At 44.4% G+C, this 17,969-nt stretch overlaps 1 protein-coding gene across 4 annotated transcripts in view; it reads right to left on the reverse strand.

Moving 5' to 3' along the window:
• USP43 (ubiquitin specific peptidase 43) overlaps positions 1 to 17,969 on the reverse strand; it is a 146,607-nt gene that overhangs the window by 80,753 nt on the left and 47,885 nt on the right. For all 4 annotated transcript variants that reach the window (XM_061616494.1, XM_061616493.1, XM_061616496.1 and 1 more), the window contains one exon: positions 4,910 to 5,016. In XM_061616494.1, the coding sequence (XP_061472478.1) occupies positions 4,910 to 5,016 (107 nt within the window). The remainder of the gene's footprint in view (positions 1 to 4,909; positions 5,017 to 17,969) is intronic.

Genomic DNA, 17,969 nt, shown 5'->3' on the forward strand with positions numbered 1-17,969 from the left:
GACTGGAGTCTCTGAGAGGTTATGAACACCAAATAAAGGCTGGAGATATCTCTAGGAAAGAATGAGGTTTAGCTGGGGACAAAACATCCAAACACACAGCATTCTGCTGAGCAATACAGCCACAAAACTGTATCCTGCCCAACTTAACAAGCAACACAGAAAGGACTGAGAGATAATCAGCAGTAGGTTCGGGACAGGCAAAAGAACCTGCTTCTTCAAACAATTAAATACAGAATCTGTTACCATAAAAATTGGCAAGTGCAACAGGTTAGATCAGGGATGGGGAACCTGTGCCCCTCAAGATGTTATTCGACTATAACTTCCATCATCCCTGACCACTTATCATGTTCTGGCTGGATCCCACAGAAAAGATAGCAAGGCAGGACAAGGCTGGAAGCAAGGTGAACCTGGTTAGAAGTTGCAGGACCACGGATAACTTCAAATGAGCAATTTGCTCCAACAAGGGTTGGGAGCAGACTAGAGGCCTTTTAAGCTCCTGTCACTAGACAGCCTCTTCCAGACTCTACCCCCTCATGAAGAACTTCAGAGCCTTAAAAGACCAACCCTCTGGCCTGAAGATGGGCACTCCTCTTCTGTTCCACAGCTTCCTCCTGGTGCACTCCCTGTACCACTGGACTGGTGAAGTGTGGCGGGAGGCCTATGGTTCCTCAGGCTCAGGAAAAGGCACCCATGACGGCCCAGACTCTGGCTCTGGTGGTCTGGGAGGTTCCTCTGGGGGCTTCTATCTGTCACCTCAGTCTCTGTGGTCTCCTGATCTCCAACAGCTGGCTCATAGCTCTTTGATACGGCTCCTTCGTTGGTGCCTCTGCAGCCTCTAGCTCTGTGTCTGGATTGCTGTTGGATTAAGTGGTCATGACATGACTAGCCAAGTTGGCTGAGCTGTAGTCCCACAACATCTAGAGGGCAATAGGTCCCCCATCCCTGTTTTAGATGGTTTTAAAAGGAGATTAGAATGAATTCATGAATGAATTCAAGAATTATCAACAGCTATAAGCCACAATAGTTTTATGGAATTTCTATGTTCAGAGGCATTGTATGACTAAATGCCAATTGCTGGGGGCCAAAAGCAGGTAATGGCGTTTGCCATAATTCCCAGCTTGTGGGCTTCCTGGAGGCATCTGATTTGTTACTGTGGGTAGCAGGATACTGGTGCAGATGGACCTTTGGTCTGATTTACTCAGTTCTTCTTATGGTATGCCCACTCAGCAGCTGAGATGCAAAGCAGCAAAACAATTATCCCTGTCTCTGTTCTGCCTTGACTTGTTAAGCACTTTTGTGCCCATCTGTAATGGAATACTACCCAGAAAAACATAGTTTGCAAGGGGAAAAGCCGAATTCAGGTTTAGCAATGACCCCATTCAAATAATCCCTAATAAAATATTGTCTGCCACAATATACCGACTCAAGGATCCATTGCAGACTTTGAATGTGCATAGATCATGAGAAGCAAACTATATAGGTGGGGCTCTGCTTGAATGAATGCATATATATCAGGGGCAGAATTTGCTGCCCTCAAATCTATATATGTTCAGTAGCCAGAGATATGGGGAGGCATGAATGTGACTAAATGTATGTTGCATCAACGTCTCCAAATTTCTTACTGAATCCTCAGAAATCTAGAATCATCCCCTGGGTATTTTGTAAATTCACAGATGTGTTCCTTAATTATGTGAACTTTGTTGGCCTGATGTCCATATGGGCCACAGCAATGGTAAGAAAATGTCTAATTCAATTTTAGCCCCCATGTTTCTGAAGTGAATCAAGTCAAGTTTACAATGAAAACCCAAGTTGGCTAAAATGCCAGATTACAGAGCTTGGGGCTTTGTTTTTGCCAAGCTGCCTTTCAGCATGAAAAAGGACAACTAAGTCTTGTGGCACCTTAAAGACTAACAAATACCAAAGACCTTGAATCTCTCACAGGGGACCCAGAAGCCGAGCTTCCCCTTTTCCCCAGCCCTGTTTGCCCAGATTTCTTGCAGTCTGTTCTCAAGAAGAAGATGGGAAATAAAGAGTACTGCATTCCTCAAAGGAAAAGTTTCTGATTTTATATGCTGTTGGGGGGCGGTGTGATTGTAAATCTTCACTGCTTTAGATCCTTTTAACCATCCATAGAGATGTGAAGGCCTGGGAGAGAAAAAACAAAAAAGTCGGGGGCTTTTTTTTCTTCTGGTTTTGGAGGGGGGAAATGTGTGGCTTATTCCCCAAACTATTGCATCTCTAACCATCCATATTCAAGAAGCAATGCATCCCCCAACTACTACGTGTACTTTTGACTGGCTACAGTAGGGGACACTGGCATGGAAGATGCTCTCAGAGCACCTGTTGAGCAGATTCCAGAAGGCAAGGCACACATGAGGAACAGACTAAGGAAGTGAAATGAGAAGAAACCCCTACAAATATGCTGCAGTGGAAGATTTGGGATTCAGTGATGCCTATTGCTTCAGCAAAAGCATCCAAATGCATGTTACAGTCTGGATTACCTGGGTCCCAAATCAGTGAGAGCATGCTCAGCTAACACATCCATGTCTCCCCCTTCTGTTTCCATGGTCCTTCTTTTGGAAAGAAATCCCATTGCCCTTGAGATATTGGGAAAGGTGGGGGCAGTCTAGCACTAGCTTCTACTCCATTCTGATGATTGGCACACAGACCTGGGAGCCCAATAGTCTAGTTTGTTCCCTGGCTAGCATCCCTGCTCCTGCTGTGGCCTGGAGCAAGGGCTCACCCTATTCAGTACACATGGCAGGGCCGTGGGAGGTAGGAGGGGGGAGGTTGTCACAATGGAAAACTCTGGTAATCACCAGTCATTAAAGCCTTACCTCCGAGAGCAGCCTCACACTGGGAGCTTCAAACTTCACTCTGCTCCCATCTCTTTCATCCCACTGCCAGAGACACAAAGCAGCAGTGTCAGCAGCAGGAGCCACTTGCATGTGCATGCATGCTCAGGAAAGAGCTCGCTTGCTGCCTTGTCCAAACTGAGGCAGTGACACTTTGCCCGCATCCAGTTCAGTATGACCGGAAGGAGTGAAGAGTTGCTATACTGGCAAGATTGTGCTAATGCGAGACACCCCTGGCTACGCAAAGAGGGACAGAGCTGTACCATGTACTATTCTGTTCCACGCTACATCGGCCTCTCTTGCTGTATTAGGATTATGTAAGGAAAAGGGGACACTTTTCCAAAAGAGGGGAACGTGCCTTTAATGGAAGACAGAACCACTATCTGCAGCAAAGGTGCATGCAGTTGTATGAATAACAAGGGTGTCCCTGCATTTTTATTTTTTGGCAGTACAGAGAGATAAAGCAAGACAGTAAAACCATGGTGGCATAGGAAGTGTGGAGTCAGTTCGGAATCAGACACCCCAGCACCAGCTTGTCTCCAAAACCAACTCACTGGTGCAATGTTTATCAGTGCTGCATTGCCACTGTTGCTGTTAATAACCTCAGTTTGGGGGGGGGGGCAGACCTCTGTACATGATACAGGTGATCACCCCATAAGCTGTGGAATGGAATGAAAGAAAACCTTGGTCAAGAGACTCTGGCTCATGATGGAAATAGGCCTGAATGCATGTCTTGAGGGCAGAAACATTCCTCTGTCTGGAGTGTGTGAGAAGCAGAAATGCTGGCAAGGCTGAGATGAGCTAAGACAATGCACCAGTATGAAGAAGGTACAAGATTTGTTATTCCATGTGGCTAACAGTGTTGGATGTCCTTTGTGATTATCCATGTACCCCGATAAGGCTTGGAAACATGTAATTCCCCAAAACAATGGAAAACTGTTTCTGTAGGTGTTTGTCCTGGGACCTGTCATTTACCAATGCAGAATCGTTGTCAGCAAGGGGCAAACTAAAAAGAAGCCAATCAGCAATCAGGAAAAGGTTTCTGAGATGTTTGGGAACAGAGAACAGAGAGAAGGGACACTTTCTTCTCTGGACTCCATCTTTTCTACACACGCAGGTTTTTCTGATGACATCTTGTGCTGTAATTTATCTTTTCTCTGGAACACACACACAGAGAAGAAAACTGCTTTTGGATTCCATTCTTGCTGCTTTTAATAATTTTACAGCTCTGATTATTTTGTTCCCTCGATTGATCTCTAGTAACATGCATCTAAGACCACTGGAGCCTGATTCCTAGAATGTCACTCTGGACTGGTAGCTATGCTGTTCACTTAAAATAAAGACCATGTAGTTAGGACAGCTGGTATAATGTAGGAAGCTTTAACTAGAAGGCTGGTGGAGTCTAAGTGGGCCAATGTAGGATTCAGCAATAGTTAAGTTGTAGTTAATTTTAGTCTTGCATATTGTTCTTCTGAGTAGAGTTATGTTTATAAGTTAAGTTGCATATTCATATTTTGTTTCCCTTTTCCTTATTTCTTCTGTCCGCAAGATTTTTGTTTGATATTATTACACTCATATCTTTCACAAATTGAAATGCGTTCACTGGTTTCCTGTCGATGTGTTTAAAATAAACCTTTCCAAACAGATTTTAGCTTCTTGAGCCTTGTCTGGTTACTATCCTTTCACCTGTTGGGTTACTTCAAGAACCTCATTTTCAGTTGCCATCACAGGCACGTGGCAAGAAGATCACACAACACTGTGCACAAGGTCAGACAGCTGTGGCATGTCCAAGCTGAATTATTGCTCCTCAAAGCAGCCAAAGCTCCTCCCAGCACTTCATGCTAGACAACTATGCTTGTGAACTGAACCCAGGTCCTCCAGGTCTTTGGCCTGCCTGCAGCATTGCCCACACTGCCTGCCTTACAGGTGGGTACCTGCTGGGGCCCAGTTACAAAGTATGGATTTGCATACCCTTCTCAGTCATATCGCAATGGTTGTGGTAGCAATGAAGGAAAGTCTGCAAGCAGCACTTGGGCTCTTTAGCCCCTCTTTACCTGTATTGTGCTTGGAAGTGGTTCTGCACAAAGCTCTGACACTTGAGAGGCTGGACAACTGGCTGAGCATTCCCACTGCTAGAGCTCTCTTCCTGCCCAGGCGGAAGCTGCAGAGAAAACAGAGACAGAAGTTGAGTTACAGGACTAAGGAGCCTGCGGCCATCCACACGTTGTTGGACTACAACTACCGTTATCCCACCTCCTGCTGAAAGCACCTTCTAACAAAAACTTTCTGCTTAGGGCATTCGGCCAAATGCACCCATCATAATTCTGCCTTCTTAATGTTGCTTTCAATGTGGGTTCTGCCAGCTCACTGTTCCTGCTTTCCTCCTACCTTCTCCCCACCACCATCACCACATTCCTCTAAGTTTTTCACACCTCCCACTCCCTGTCAGCAGCAAAACAGTATCTAAAAGGAGGAAGAGAGAGAGTTAGTTAGGTGACCATGTTTGCAAACTGACATTCCAAAAATTAGAATTGTGGTAAGGTTTTGTTTTGATGAGATTTCACAAATATACAGATTTTGTCCTGCTCTATGAAATTGGTTGGATGAGCAAAGAGGGTGCAAAAGCTCAATTACCAGTTTCAAAGTGTTTTAGAATATTTCACTCTCCCCTCCCCATCAAATCAGGAATGAGCAGGATGAGGCAGGGCCCATTGGGCAGGACAAACACATTTTGTTGCACATAAACGGGTATGTAGTCATCCGGGGTCTCGTGTGTGTATGTGTCTTAGACCCCTTAATTTTTTGGAAGCAGGGTCCAAAGGTCTCCAGCATCCTATGAGCCAATCAGCATGAAAGGGGAGTCTGTTAGCCACTGAGAAGAGTCTTCTAAGATGCTTCCTTATCCTTTCCTGCTGATTGGAGGCAATAAGAGTGGAGGGAGGTGAGTTAGCCACTGAGAAGACTGTTCTCAGCAGCTAACATTCTCCCCTTTCATGTTGATTGGCCCTAGGGACACCTGTTGTTGTGGGAGAAGACATTAACAAGGATCTCATTCTCAACCCAGCAGAAAGAAAGAAAGAAAGAAAGAAAGAAAGAAAGAAAGAAAGAAAGAAAGAAAGAAAGAAAGAAAGAAAGAAAGAAAGAAAGAAAGAAAGAAAGAAAGAAAGAAAGAAAGAAAGAAAGATGGGAGAAGGCATGGCTGTGTCCATCATAAAGGCACCCTGCACTTCTGAATTTGCCACTACACTGCTGCCCATAAAACAGCAGGAAAGGAATAAAAATCAGCAAATAAAGCAGTCAGATTACTCTCCTTAGGTACCAGTTCAATCCCTGGCATCTGCAGGCAGGAGACCCCTGACTGAAACCCTGGACAGCTGCTGCCAGTCAGTGTAAATACTGAGCTGGATGGACCAATGGTCTGATTCAGGATAAGGCAGCTTCCTCTGTTCCTCTGTTCCCATCCTTGCTCATTGCCATTGCTGTGTGGATACTGCTGCCCCCAAACTGTTTCTGCGTTGTCAAGGCTCCATTTTGCAATTATGACATATGCAGATGACAACTTTCTCTGGGACTCACGCACACACACCCCAATCTTAGTGCGACTGGCAAGGGAAGTAATCATACAATGTGGATGACCCATATGGCTGCTGCTTTCTGTGAGATGGAGTTCTGAGCATACAAGCACACTTTTGCAGCAGCCTCTGCTGCACTGTAATAACAATGTGAATTGGGCTTTAGTGACCGCCTGGCTCAGGAAGAAAGACTGGCCATACCTGCCCCCTCCCATTAAGACAAAGGAGATTTAACATTTTAATGGATTTCTCAAATGTAGTGGGGATGGAAGGAAAATAATCTATGGTGCCATTAATCAAACCGTTTGCCCTGTCAGGAAAAGTGCTTTTTCCTCCACAAAAGCAAAGGAGTGGGTGTCTCTTGATATGCAAGGAAGAACAGAACAAAAAAATATACCTCCAGGACTCTAGCAACCTCCTAACATGGCGGCACATGGGCTCAAAGAGACCTCTGTAAGTCAAGACACTATAAGCAAACTCCTTCCGTGTCACTGCTATTTCCTACAACCATGTAAACCCATATGGGGAAAAGCAACATGCATGAATCATGCCTTATTCAGCCAGTTAGTCAACTGTGAACTAATCTTTTAGGCATGGTGCACAGCGGGCTGGATTGGGGCATAGACAGAGGCTACTTATGCTGACTTTTGTTGCTCCGCCCACTTTTGCCTGTGCCCCCCCCCCCCATCGCTGACATGTGGTCCCCAGAAGGTTTCGCAGAAGGGAACTGCAGCCCTCAGGCTGAAAACGTTTCCCAGCCCCTGACTCAGAATTAGCCACCCATGGCTTCAACACAGGCCTCTTTTAACACTTGGCCTAGCTAATATTTCTATGACAGAAAGAGGAAAGGTTAAGGGACAGGAATCTGGAGTGCTTGGGGGGGAAACCTAGAAAGCCTTTGTGTGTCAGTTATGTCAGGGGTTCCCAGACTAAAATTCTATGGAATGCAAATTATAATCCAATAAAATACAATACAAGAAATAAAAGAAGCAATGAAAATACAATTAAAAAGCATACAGCACTTAGCATAGTGCATTACAATTGCTACAACAGGCAGAGAAATCCTTAAGTGATCCGCCAAGACCATCACCACTTTTCAATTGATCCATGGGGGGAAAGTTTGGGAACCACTAAATCATGCGATGAAAGAGAAGAAACGTTCAGCTCTACACACCCTTGTACGAGAAGCATCTCCAGTTATATATTGGCTCTCCAGTAGCAAGACCTTTACTTGTTGTTGTGGCACGGGGGCTTCCTGCCCGTCAGAACAGACAACCCCAAGCCTGATGGGCCAGTGATATCTCATATTCATATGGGAAAGGTAAAGTTGTATTACAAGCTAAATAAAGAAGGTTCTGCATGGATGTTGCGTTTATGCACAAGGAAGGAAAGAAATTCCTGGCATTCCTCTGCATGTTAAAGAGATGGGTAAGAAGGGCAGGACTGCTCACCGGTTTCCATCAGAGGGTGAAAGCGTTGTGAGCATTGGTAGTGGCTAAGGGTTAAGATAGAAAGTGCATGGGGCATTGTGTGCACACGAAAGCATGATAGAAAGGACTGCTGTATGAACAGCCAGGGAACCAGCTCAGAGGAGAACCTGAATCTAAGTGACTCTCTCCTCCTATTGCCCCTGCCACCACTCTGTGCATCCTTATAGCAAGTCTGTCAGCAACGGGAGCGGCAGCCACACACAGAGAAGGGAAGGAAGCAGGTAAACAAATAGAGCAATGTGCATATTTCTCTTTGATCCACTGAGTTTCTGCTCTTCACAAACAGCTTAACCCTATCCACCCCCTTACAAATATATCCCATACCAGAGGCTTCAGAGGATTCCCAGCATTTCTGTTCATAGTCATACATTACAGTTGTTGTTGTTGATGATGATATTTTTATCATAATCATTATCATTATTCCGCCATTCAGGTCATACTGTCTTCTTGCAGCTGTGTATAAAACACAGAAAAGCAGAACAGTACATAAAATCATCAGATTAATATTGACATGACACGCCCTCAACTACTTTTTTCTCTGCTGCTCTGTTCTTGCTCTATCTTTTAAGGAATTATTGTAATGTTTTAAATCATGCTGTTTGCACGATGAGGCTTTTTGCTTGCCGGAGTGGACATTTTTTAAAATAGAAACAAACCATGGGGCTCTCTGGAAGATTACCCTCAGAGAAAAGGTCTTCTTCACACGATTGGGTGTTCCTTACCATGCAAAGCAGCAGAGGTGTTGGGTGTGTTGCAGAATAAAGTTTGTGCAAGTAAACAATGAGGCCCATATGTACTGCATAATTCTATAATGCACCCCACACCTTCTGTAATGCACAAGGGTCCCTCAGGAGACAAGTCACTGTGAAAAGCCTTCTCAGAAGGTCGACAGTTTGGATGCCATTGACCTAATAATTTGCTCCTTTATATGAGACTTGTGTAGAGAATATCTATTCCATAGATCCTCTAAGGAGGAGATTTAAAGTACAAGATGCAAAGCTCTTAGGGGTGTTTTGTGCTGGGCTCTTCCGCCCCCCTCCCGACCAAGATCCTTTGAGGCTCTCCTTGCTCTCAGTACTTCATGAAGGAATCAAACAGACTTAGTTTAAAGTGCTGGTTTTAACCTATAAAGCCTTATACGGTGCGGGACTGCAATACCTGCTGGAACGCCTCTCCCAATATGAACCTGCCCGTACACTACGTTCAACATCGAAGGCCCTCCTCCAAGTTCCGACTCATAGGGAAGCTCGGAGGACGATAACAAGAACTAGGGCCTTCTCAGTGGTGGCCCCCGAAATGTGGAATAGTTTTCCCGATGAGGTGCGCTTGGTGCCGACGTTATCTTTTCGGTGCCAAGTTAAAACCTTCCTCTTTTCTCAGGCATTTTAGTTTTTTAGTTTTTTAGTTTTAAATATGTTGTAATTGATTTTAGATTTGTGGATTTTTATATACATGTCCCTTGCACTGATTTATTTGGATTTTATTGTGTATATTTATATTTTTCTGTTGTACACTGCCCAGAGAGCTATGCTAGTCGGGCGGTATAGAAACTCAACAAATAAATAAATAATAAATAATAGTAGTCTATCATTACATCTAATTATGGGATCACTTGAGACTGCAGCATTCTCTTTTCAAGGTCTTCCTGGACTGTCATTTGTTGAGGTGGGTAGGTGAGGCTACCTTACGTCACAGTTTTATCAAATCCTTTCTCTTTGGAAATGGAAATGGACTGGCTTCAAGTCGATCCCGACTTATGGCAACCCTATGAATAGGATTTTCATGGTAAGCGGTATTCAGAGGGGGTTTCCCATTGCCTTCCTCTGAGGCTGAGAGGCAGTGAATCACCCAAGGTCACCCAGTGAGCTTCATGGCCGTGTGGGGATTTGAACCCTGGTCTCACAGGTCATAGTCCAGCACCTTAACCACTATACCACACTGGCTCTCCCTTTCTCTTTAGCATCCCTTAATGGTGGAAACAGACTTAGTCATCAAGCAGCTACCAGAAACAAAGAAGAACTAGCTGCTTTCACTTATCACCAATGAGGGTCATTATATGCAAAAGAAGACATGACTCCTGCACCTTTTATTGTTGTTGTATGCCTTTATGACTTATAGCAACCCTATGAAAGGGAGACAATTCCCTCTTCTACATAGCTACATAGCATGTCCTCTTTTGCATTTGAGCACCCTGCCATCAACACTTCAAAAAGGCTTAAAGAAGTCACAGCACACTTTGCCCTTTCTGTGCTGCCCATAGTCTATAGCAGCAACTTTCTCTTTGGGTCAAAGGGGAAAGCAAGAGATGAAACACAGCTGAATGCAGTGCCCACTGGTCTGGAAGAGTGAGGCAATACCTACTAGCCATACTGCTGGGAACCCTCTCTCCCGATATTAGCATCTCTGAAGGTACTTTGGACAGGTCACGGTGGCTGCAAGATCAGAGCTATGCACTGGTGCACCAGTGAAGCCAATCTACGGCTCTTGCCAGCATGGCTGTACAACCCCAACCTCAAGGCTGCCCTGCACTATCCCAGCCCCATCAAGGAAAGCTACAATAAAGCTGGTGTTGTAATGGCATCTCTACAACATGGGCAGCTAGTACCTACAGAACACTGTATATACACCCATCATACTCTGCAGATAGGCAAGCCATAAAGAGGCATATTCTACAATGACCACCACAGAACCAGAAACTGATGTAGTTGAACCATCCAGAGATGACTCAAGAACAGGAATAAGCTAACCAGTCTCCACCCTTGTGCCTAAACAGAGAGCAAATAATGTGCCTCTTTTTAAGTCGAGGTAGGTAAAGATATAGCATAGCACAAGGAGGAGGAAGAAGAAAGAGAAGCAAGGACATCCCATTGCCTCTGCTAGGAGATCAGCTGCCACTGGCCCTCTGTCAACTAATAGCAGCCATTCCATCAAACTTCCTTAATTGTTTCAACCCCAGATAGTTATTATAAGACCTATAATTTCAGGAAATGGTGCCTGAACTTCCTTTTCCCTCCCTTCCCATTCATAGGAAGCTGTCTTACACTGAGTTTGACATATTGTTCCATCCAGCTTACTATTGTTTATACCAGCTGTGGGGAACCATTGGCTTTCCAGATGTGGCTGACCTGCAATTCCCATCAGTCCCAGGAAGCACGGCCAATGGCCAGGGATGGCAGGAGTTGCAGTTCTGCATCTTCTGGAAATCCAAAGATTCCCCACACTTGGTCTACACTGACTGGCAGCAGCTCTCCAGGGTTTCAAGGCAGGGGTCTATCTCAACCCTACCTGGAGATGCCAGGGACTGAATCTACGCCTGTTTCCATGCAAAGCATCTGGTGTACTGATGAATTACAGCCCTACTCCATGTGTCATCATTTCTTCCTTGTGTAATATTTTTTAGATTCTACATCTAAGGACAGGGACTGTCCTGCTACTGATTTTTATAAGCTGTTCTGGGAGCCTTTTCAACTAAAGAGTGGGGTAAAAATGCTTTAATTCGTTTATTCATTAAATGTGAGCTCTCTGGGCACCCTTTCTATTTCACAGAGAGGAGGGCAGCCAAACTCATTATCAATTCCTAACAGTACTTAGATAGGGTAGGAAAGTTGCAATTAGAGGCTTTTATAGACTTAGGCCAGTGCATCTGAATTCCCAAGGCAAAACGCTTGTGAGTATGATTTTGAAAAGGAAAGGGTTGCTGGGAGTGGGGAGAGAGAGGAAAAACCGAACACGGTCATAAAACACACCAGAAGGAAGAAGAGAATGCTTTGAGGATACAGAGTGAAGGATAGCGTTATAAGTCTATAGTGCAGGGGTGGGAACTTCCAGCCCAGGGGCTGAACGCAACCCCTCCATACTTCTCTATCCAGCCCTCAAGAGACTCTCCCACACTTCATCTCCTCAGGCCATGCCCCACACTGTTTCTGCTCTATGCCCTCCTTGAGTGCTTCTGCCTGGCTGGAACATCTCCTTGGAACTGGGATAATGCCTCTTGCTTGCCTACATCAAAGTGGTATGTAGAAACCTCTGACTTTTGTGGGGCTGGAATGTAGCCTAATGTACAAAGCTAAAAGTCTTTGAAGCTGAATGCTGGAAGATTCAGGACAGACAAAAGAAAGCGCGTCTTCACACAGCACATAGTTAAAATATGGAACTCGCTCCCACAAGAGGCAGTGATGGCCACCAATCTGGATGGATCTAAAAGAGGACTGGACAAATTCATGGAGGAAAAGGCTATCAGTGGCTACTAGCCACAATAACTATGCTCTACCTCCATAGCGGAGGCAGTATATTTCCAAATACCAGCTGCTGGAAACTACAGAAGAGAGAGTGCTGTTTGCACTCAGGCCCTGCTTGCAGGTTTCCCATGGGCAACTGGCTGGCCACTGTGAAAACAAGATGCTGGACTAGATGGGCCACCGGCCTGATCCAGCAGGCTCTTCTTATGTTCTAAGTCATATCTCTTGCTTTGCCCAATTTTGCCTCTATCCCACCCACCAGTGGGATACAGCCTCCAGACCGTAGCCCTCATGGAAATGCAGTCCTCAGGCCCAGAAAGATTCCCCACCCTTGCCATAGAAAGTATTAAAGTGTATTAGGCCCATTTCTCTCCCACAACTAGGTGGGGAGGGGGGTGAGGGAGACAGAAATTAGACTTGGGCACGATGGCATTCTCAAGCAGGCAACACCCAAGTTCTGACTTTCTTACCAACTGTTTATCATTTGTGACAGCTGAACAGAAATATTTACCCAATAAATGGAGGGGGGTATAGTTGTTGTCACCTAGAAATTAAGCAAATTGTTTCAAATTCTGAACAAGACCTTCCTCTTTCAACAAGCCTTTTAAGTTGAGACCTTATCCCAGTCTGTGTCGGAATTGTTTCAATATGTTTTTAAGCCTTTTTTAAAAAATGTTTTTAACCTTTTTTTAAAAAAAAAGATGTTTTGAAAGCTTTTTAAAAAAATGTTTTTAAAGATGCTTTGCTTTAATGTAGTCTAAACTCTGTTTTTACGATGTTTTAAAGTGGTTTTAGTGCTTTTGTTTGACACCCTGGTAGGGTTGTCAGGTTCAGGGCCTGAGACTGATCCTGTATCTTTAGGAGAAGAGAAAGTCAGCCATAAGCAGGTGTTCTTGCAACACTCTAATGGGAAAAACCACAGGGAGAATTCCACCTTGTGGTTTTTCCCATTACAGTGTTGCAAGATCACCTGCACTTGGCTGACTTTCTCTTCTCCTAAAGATACAGGATCAGTCTCAGGCCCTGAACCTGGCAACCCTACGCCCTGGATTCCTGCTGGAAGGCAGGATATCAATCAATCAATCAATAAAAAGTACTTTCCTAACATGCAGATTTTGGTCCCAGCTGAGAATGAGGAAAAAGAGAAATAGGTTGAAGTCCATTTGGGCAATTTGCATGAAACAGCTGCAAAACCTGGAGATAGGAGAACAGCTGGGTTGGAAAAAATAATCACAATGGCCATAAAGTGCATTTAATTCTTAATGCATGCACATCTGCATTCCAACTGAAGTCATTTTTTCTAGTTCTTTCTGCACCATGCATTTTTTAATTTTTTTAAAATGTATATACTGCTCGATTAAAAAAAAAATCCTCTAAGCAGTTTACAAAACACCTTAAAGTAGTATTGCGCCAGGTTAAACAGGCATGACTTATTCCAAAGAATACTAGGAACTGTAGTTTATTAAGGGTCCTCAGACATGTTAAGAGACCCCCTACTCCCCTCACAAAGCTACAATTCTAAGGGTGGTTTAAAGTCAGTCCGACTCCCTCTTTCCCAAGGAACTCCAGGAATTTTAGCTCTGTGAGGAGAATAGGGGTCTCCTAACAATTCTCAGCACCTTTAACAAAACTACCGTTCCCAGGAATCTTGGGGTTTTTTAAAGTGGTATGATACTGCTTTAAATGTATAGTGCAGGTGGGGCCGAATGGTGAAACAGTGCCTAGGCTGTACCACTTCAGACAGCAAGGGGGAGCTCACACAACTGAATGCAGAGAATTTCCATACCTTACGGTGTTTCTTGCTGACCAGGGAATGGACACATACTGAGCATATCCTCTATTGAATCATTAATCACTGAAGCCCACATACCACAGAGCAGTTGCCTATTCGCCTGCCTTAATTTTTGTGCTTAAAAGTAACTTTGGATTACAATGCAGGGGTTGGTGTTGTCTTGTGTGACTTTTGTAGGTTTTAACCAAGTTTTGCCTCAATAGGGGGAAAAAAAACTAGATTTGATCTCCAAAACAACCTATGAGAACTATGCCAAGATTGGTCCAAAGTTACACAATTACATGAGGTAAAGATTGAATGCCTCTTTGTATTTGTTTCCTTTATATAAAAAAAAAAAGTTGTTCACAACAGTCCTCTGACTTTCTGTTTGGCCATCAACTTGACCCACCCCTATGCAACCAGGCTACCTGTGCGTAGGTGAGAAGGAGTTGGCTTATTGCCTGGTTGCAGGCCCATAATAACTATTCCTGTAATGACACCCAGTGTCCTTCCTTCTTCAAAGTTTGTAACACCTTTAGTTTAAGGCAATTTAAGTCAGCTCTTGTACTTCATGATTACTCTTTTCATCTTGCCTGTTTTGTATGTCAGTCATTCTACTTCCAAAAGCAGCCTTTAATAGAAGTGCTCTGGATCTTGTCTGCTGACACCTGGGGTATAGCCCCATTCTCAGAAACAACCACCAGCCTACAATGCTATTATGAGCCCAGGTATAAGAGGCATATGTGTGTGAAAAGACAAATGCACCCTACTCTAATAGAGACAAGGGAGGACTGGCCTTCTTAGACCCAAATCCCATGCCCTTGATGTGCCTCCAGGACTGCCCACCTGCCTGGGTTTGTTAACTAACAGATGGCAACAATGCCTGGGTTTGAAGTTTCTTTGAGAAGCGGGGTCACTTACTCCCTTTGGTGTTTACTCTTTCACAGTCAGTCAAATTACACAAAATGTTAATCATGTGAGTTGCCCCAAGCACAAGATTTTTATTTTGCAAATAGCCAGCACAGAGGACCAATCCAAATCAAGACCCTGGGATGAGGGCCCCTTGCAAATCCAAATCAGGGGCCAATGCCTGTTATTTGCATGGGGGAAAGCACCCATTTGTTCTAATGGGAGCTTCCTCCCCCCTTCGGTGCAAATGTCAAGCACAGGGGGACCAATCCAAATCAGGATCATGGGGAGGGAAGGGGAGAGTTAAAGTTCCCCTCCCACCACCATCCCATGCTAAGGTCCCTCTCCCAGAAGGCCTGCCCTGGCTATGAAAGAGACATCTTGCACTCATGAGGAAATGACATGATGTGATTAACATAAATATGTAATTTGATCCTATGATTAGTTGGGAGTACTCTAGTGACTCTGCTGGGATCAGGTCCCCATCAATAATAATAGGCACTATGCATGTGTTACAGTGATGAAACAGATGGCACTGGCTTAATGGAGAGACAGGTATCCATTAGAACACCACACACTCTTGCCTGAAATGGGCACAGCCATCCAGGGAAAAGAAGTGAAGGCATGTTCCTTCAGGCTTGTTCTTTATTACAAATCTGTGTACTAGTTTCCATCAGAGTCAGGTGTACTGACACAACACAATCTTTCCTCAGCATAGCAAGCAACTCCCTTTCCTAGCGGCTTACTACTCCATGCAACACAGCATCCCTTGCTGTTTCTTGGTTTTCCTCTGCATCCAGGAATCCACTGTTTACATTTATTATTCCAGCTATAAACTTGGATCTCAGTCCTAAACAAACATCACCATTTTGCCTGATCCAGACAAATACAAACTTCAAGGAAAGTAATCTCTATACCGGATTAGCCTATTGTTATGCACTTTGCACGAGGAAGCCTTTGAGAAGATTTGGACACTGCAGCTAGTGCAGAATGCTGTTGACAGGAAGTTGCTGGGGCCAGAACTGGCTGCCAGTTTGTTTCTGAGAACATTCAAAATACTGGTTTATCATCTTTAAAGCTCTAAGATGGGTGGCTAACCTCTGGCCTTCCAGTTGTTATTGTTCTACAGCACCTATCGTTCTTGGTCACTGACCATGCTGACTGGGGCTGATGAGAGTTGGAGTCCAGCAACAATTGGAAGGCCACTAGTTCCCCATCCCTGCCCTAGGTGGTTTGGGGATCTGGGGAACTAAACAGGCTTCCTGCTTCCACATGATTGTGCTTGCCTACTGAGCCATCAGGAGTTTCATAAGGAGAACAGGACCTTCTTGGTCCCTTGGGAGCCTCATCAACCCTCTTCTCTGTCAATGTTTAAGAACCCGGTGAAGATCATCCTGCTTTAACAGACCTGCATCACGGGATAATGTTCTCCCCTGCTCAGATTGTTATTATTGCTGATGCTGATTGCCTCTGCCTCTCAATTTTATGCTGCTCAATTTTATTGTGTTTACTGTTTTGCTATATGTTACACATACACCCACATATCTATATACACACACAAATATTAGTATTTTATAATTGTTACATGCTGCTTTGGGAGCCCTCTTGGCCAAACAGTGGCTTCTACATTTGAACACAAATAAATAAAAATAAATGCAGAGTACATGAGAAAACAGCACGTCATCTACAGCCAGCAAGATGCATTAGTCAGCTTACCAAATTACAGTCCATCCACATTTTAACAACCAGGCTGATAATGCCAGTTATAGCAGCTAATTACTACACAGCAAGAGGGTAATTTAGGCACATCGCAACCAAACACAAACACTCCCACCTGCTTGCATTTTGTGTGCATATGTGCATTTGTGCATACATATGCAGTGGGAGCAAAGTCGGGGGGAACGATAGCTGACATCTGCGTGGATGTGCTGCAGGATTACTGGCCTGGAAAGACTTCTCTTGCTAAAGAGATGAACTTTAGCCACTTCCTCTTGTTGTTATTCCGACACCGATAGCTACCAGTATGCACCACCATTCAAGGGAAGAGACCTCATTTCCTGACTGCAAATACATAGGAATAACTATATTTCCCAGTGCAATTGGCTAAGACCCCCATGTAGTCAGATGGACCTCCTTGCACAGGTTCATTCCCTTGTTTATTAGGTTCCCACCCACCCAGCCCCTAATGCATAACATACCAAGGCTCCATTTGGGAACAAAGGAACATGTCAGGGCTGTAAACATTTCTGAACAGATATTAAACTGGCAGATGTATGCTAGCCAAGAAAGATCACTGGAGGAAGTGGAGCCATGAGTTTCACTATACCACACAGGGAAGTTCCCTTGGGAAAGAACCCTTGTCAGATCCAGTGGAATCAGAAAGGCCATTGTGCAAAATGGACCGTATCTGGAGAATCAGACTTTTCCACAGCGAGAGACAGCATGCCCTTACCCTACTCATTTTGAGGTGGAAGACCTTCATGAGACCTCCTCTGGCTCCTTCTCAACTGTCAGAATTTACAGAGACAAGCTCTAGGACAAAGATGGGGAAGTTATGGCCCTCCATATGTTGCTGGACTACAACTCCTAGCATTTCTAACTATTGGCGGCTGGCTCATGCTCATGGGCGTTGGAGTCTAGCAACATCTCACGGGTTCCTTCCCCCTGTTCTAGGAGGACCTAGGTTGCCAGCACAACTTCACAGGATCCTAGACCTTACAGAAACAAAGAGTCAGCAAGAGTAAAATCATGCTCAAGAGAACAAGAGTTATATCCACCTACAGAGAGGGGCAGAGGTACACAGAACAAATATTAAGTGCAAGATTTTTATATCACAAAAGGAAGTTTACTTCAACAGTCTGCAGCTTTATGTTCATGCATCTTCCTGAATGTAAGTCACGTATGTCTTAGCTAGCAAAAAAAAAAAGTACGACTTTGATCCCGTTGTATGAAGAAACAGCTTGACAGAGAGAGAATTGTATTTTTAAAGCATGGATTAGATAAAATACTTAGGGTGCAATCCAACTCGCGTTTACATCAGCCAAGGGGAGTTGGATATGGCAAATCTCCAGCTGAGTCAACTGGGTCCCGGTTCAGCATAAGTCCCTCAGCCCAGCTCAGCCAGGGCTCAGCCA

This window comes from Rhineura floridana, chromosome 3 (genome assembly GCF_030035675.1).
Source record: "Rhineura floridana isolate rRhiFlo1 chromosome 3, rRhiFlo1.hap2, whole genome shotgun sequence".
In the NCBI taxonomy this organism is placed as follows: domain Eukaryota; kingdom Metazoa; phylum Chordata; class Lepidosauria; order Squamata; family Rhineuridae; genus Rhineura; species Rhineura floridana.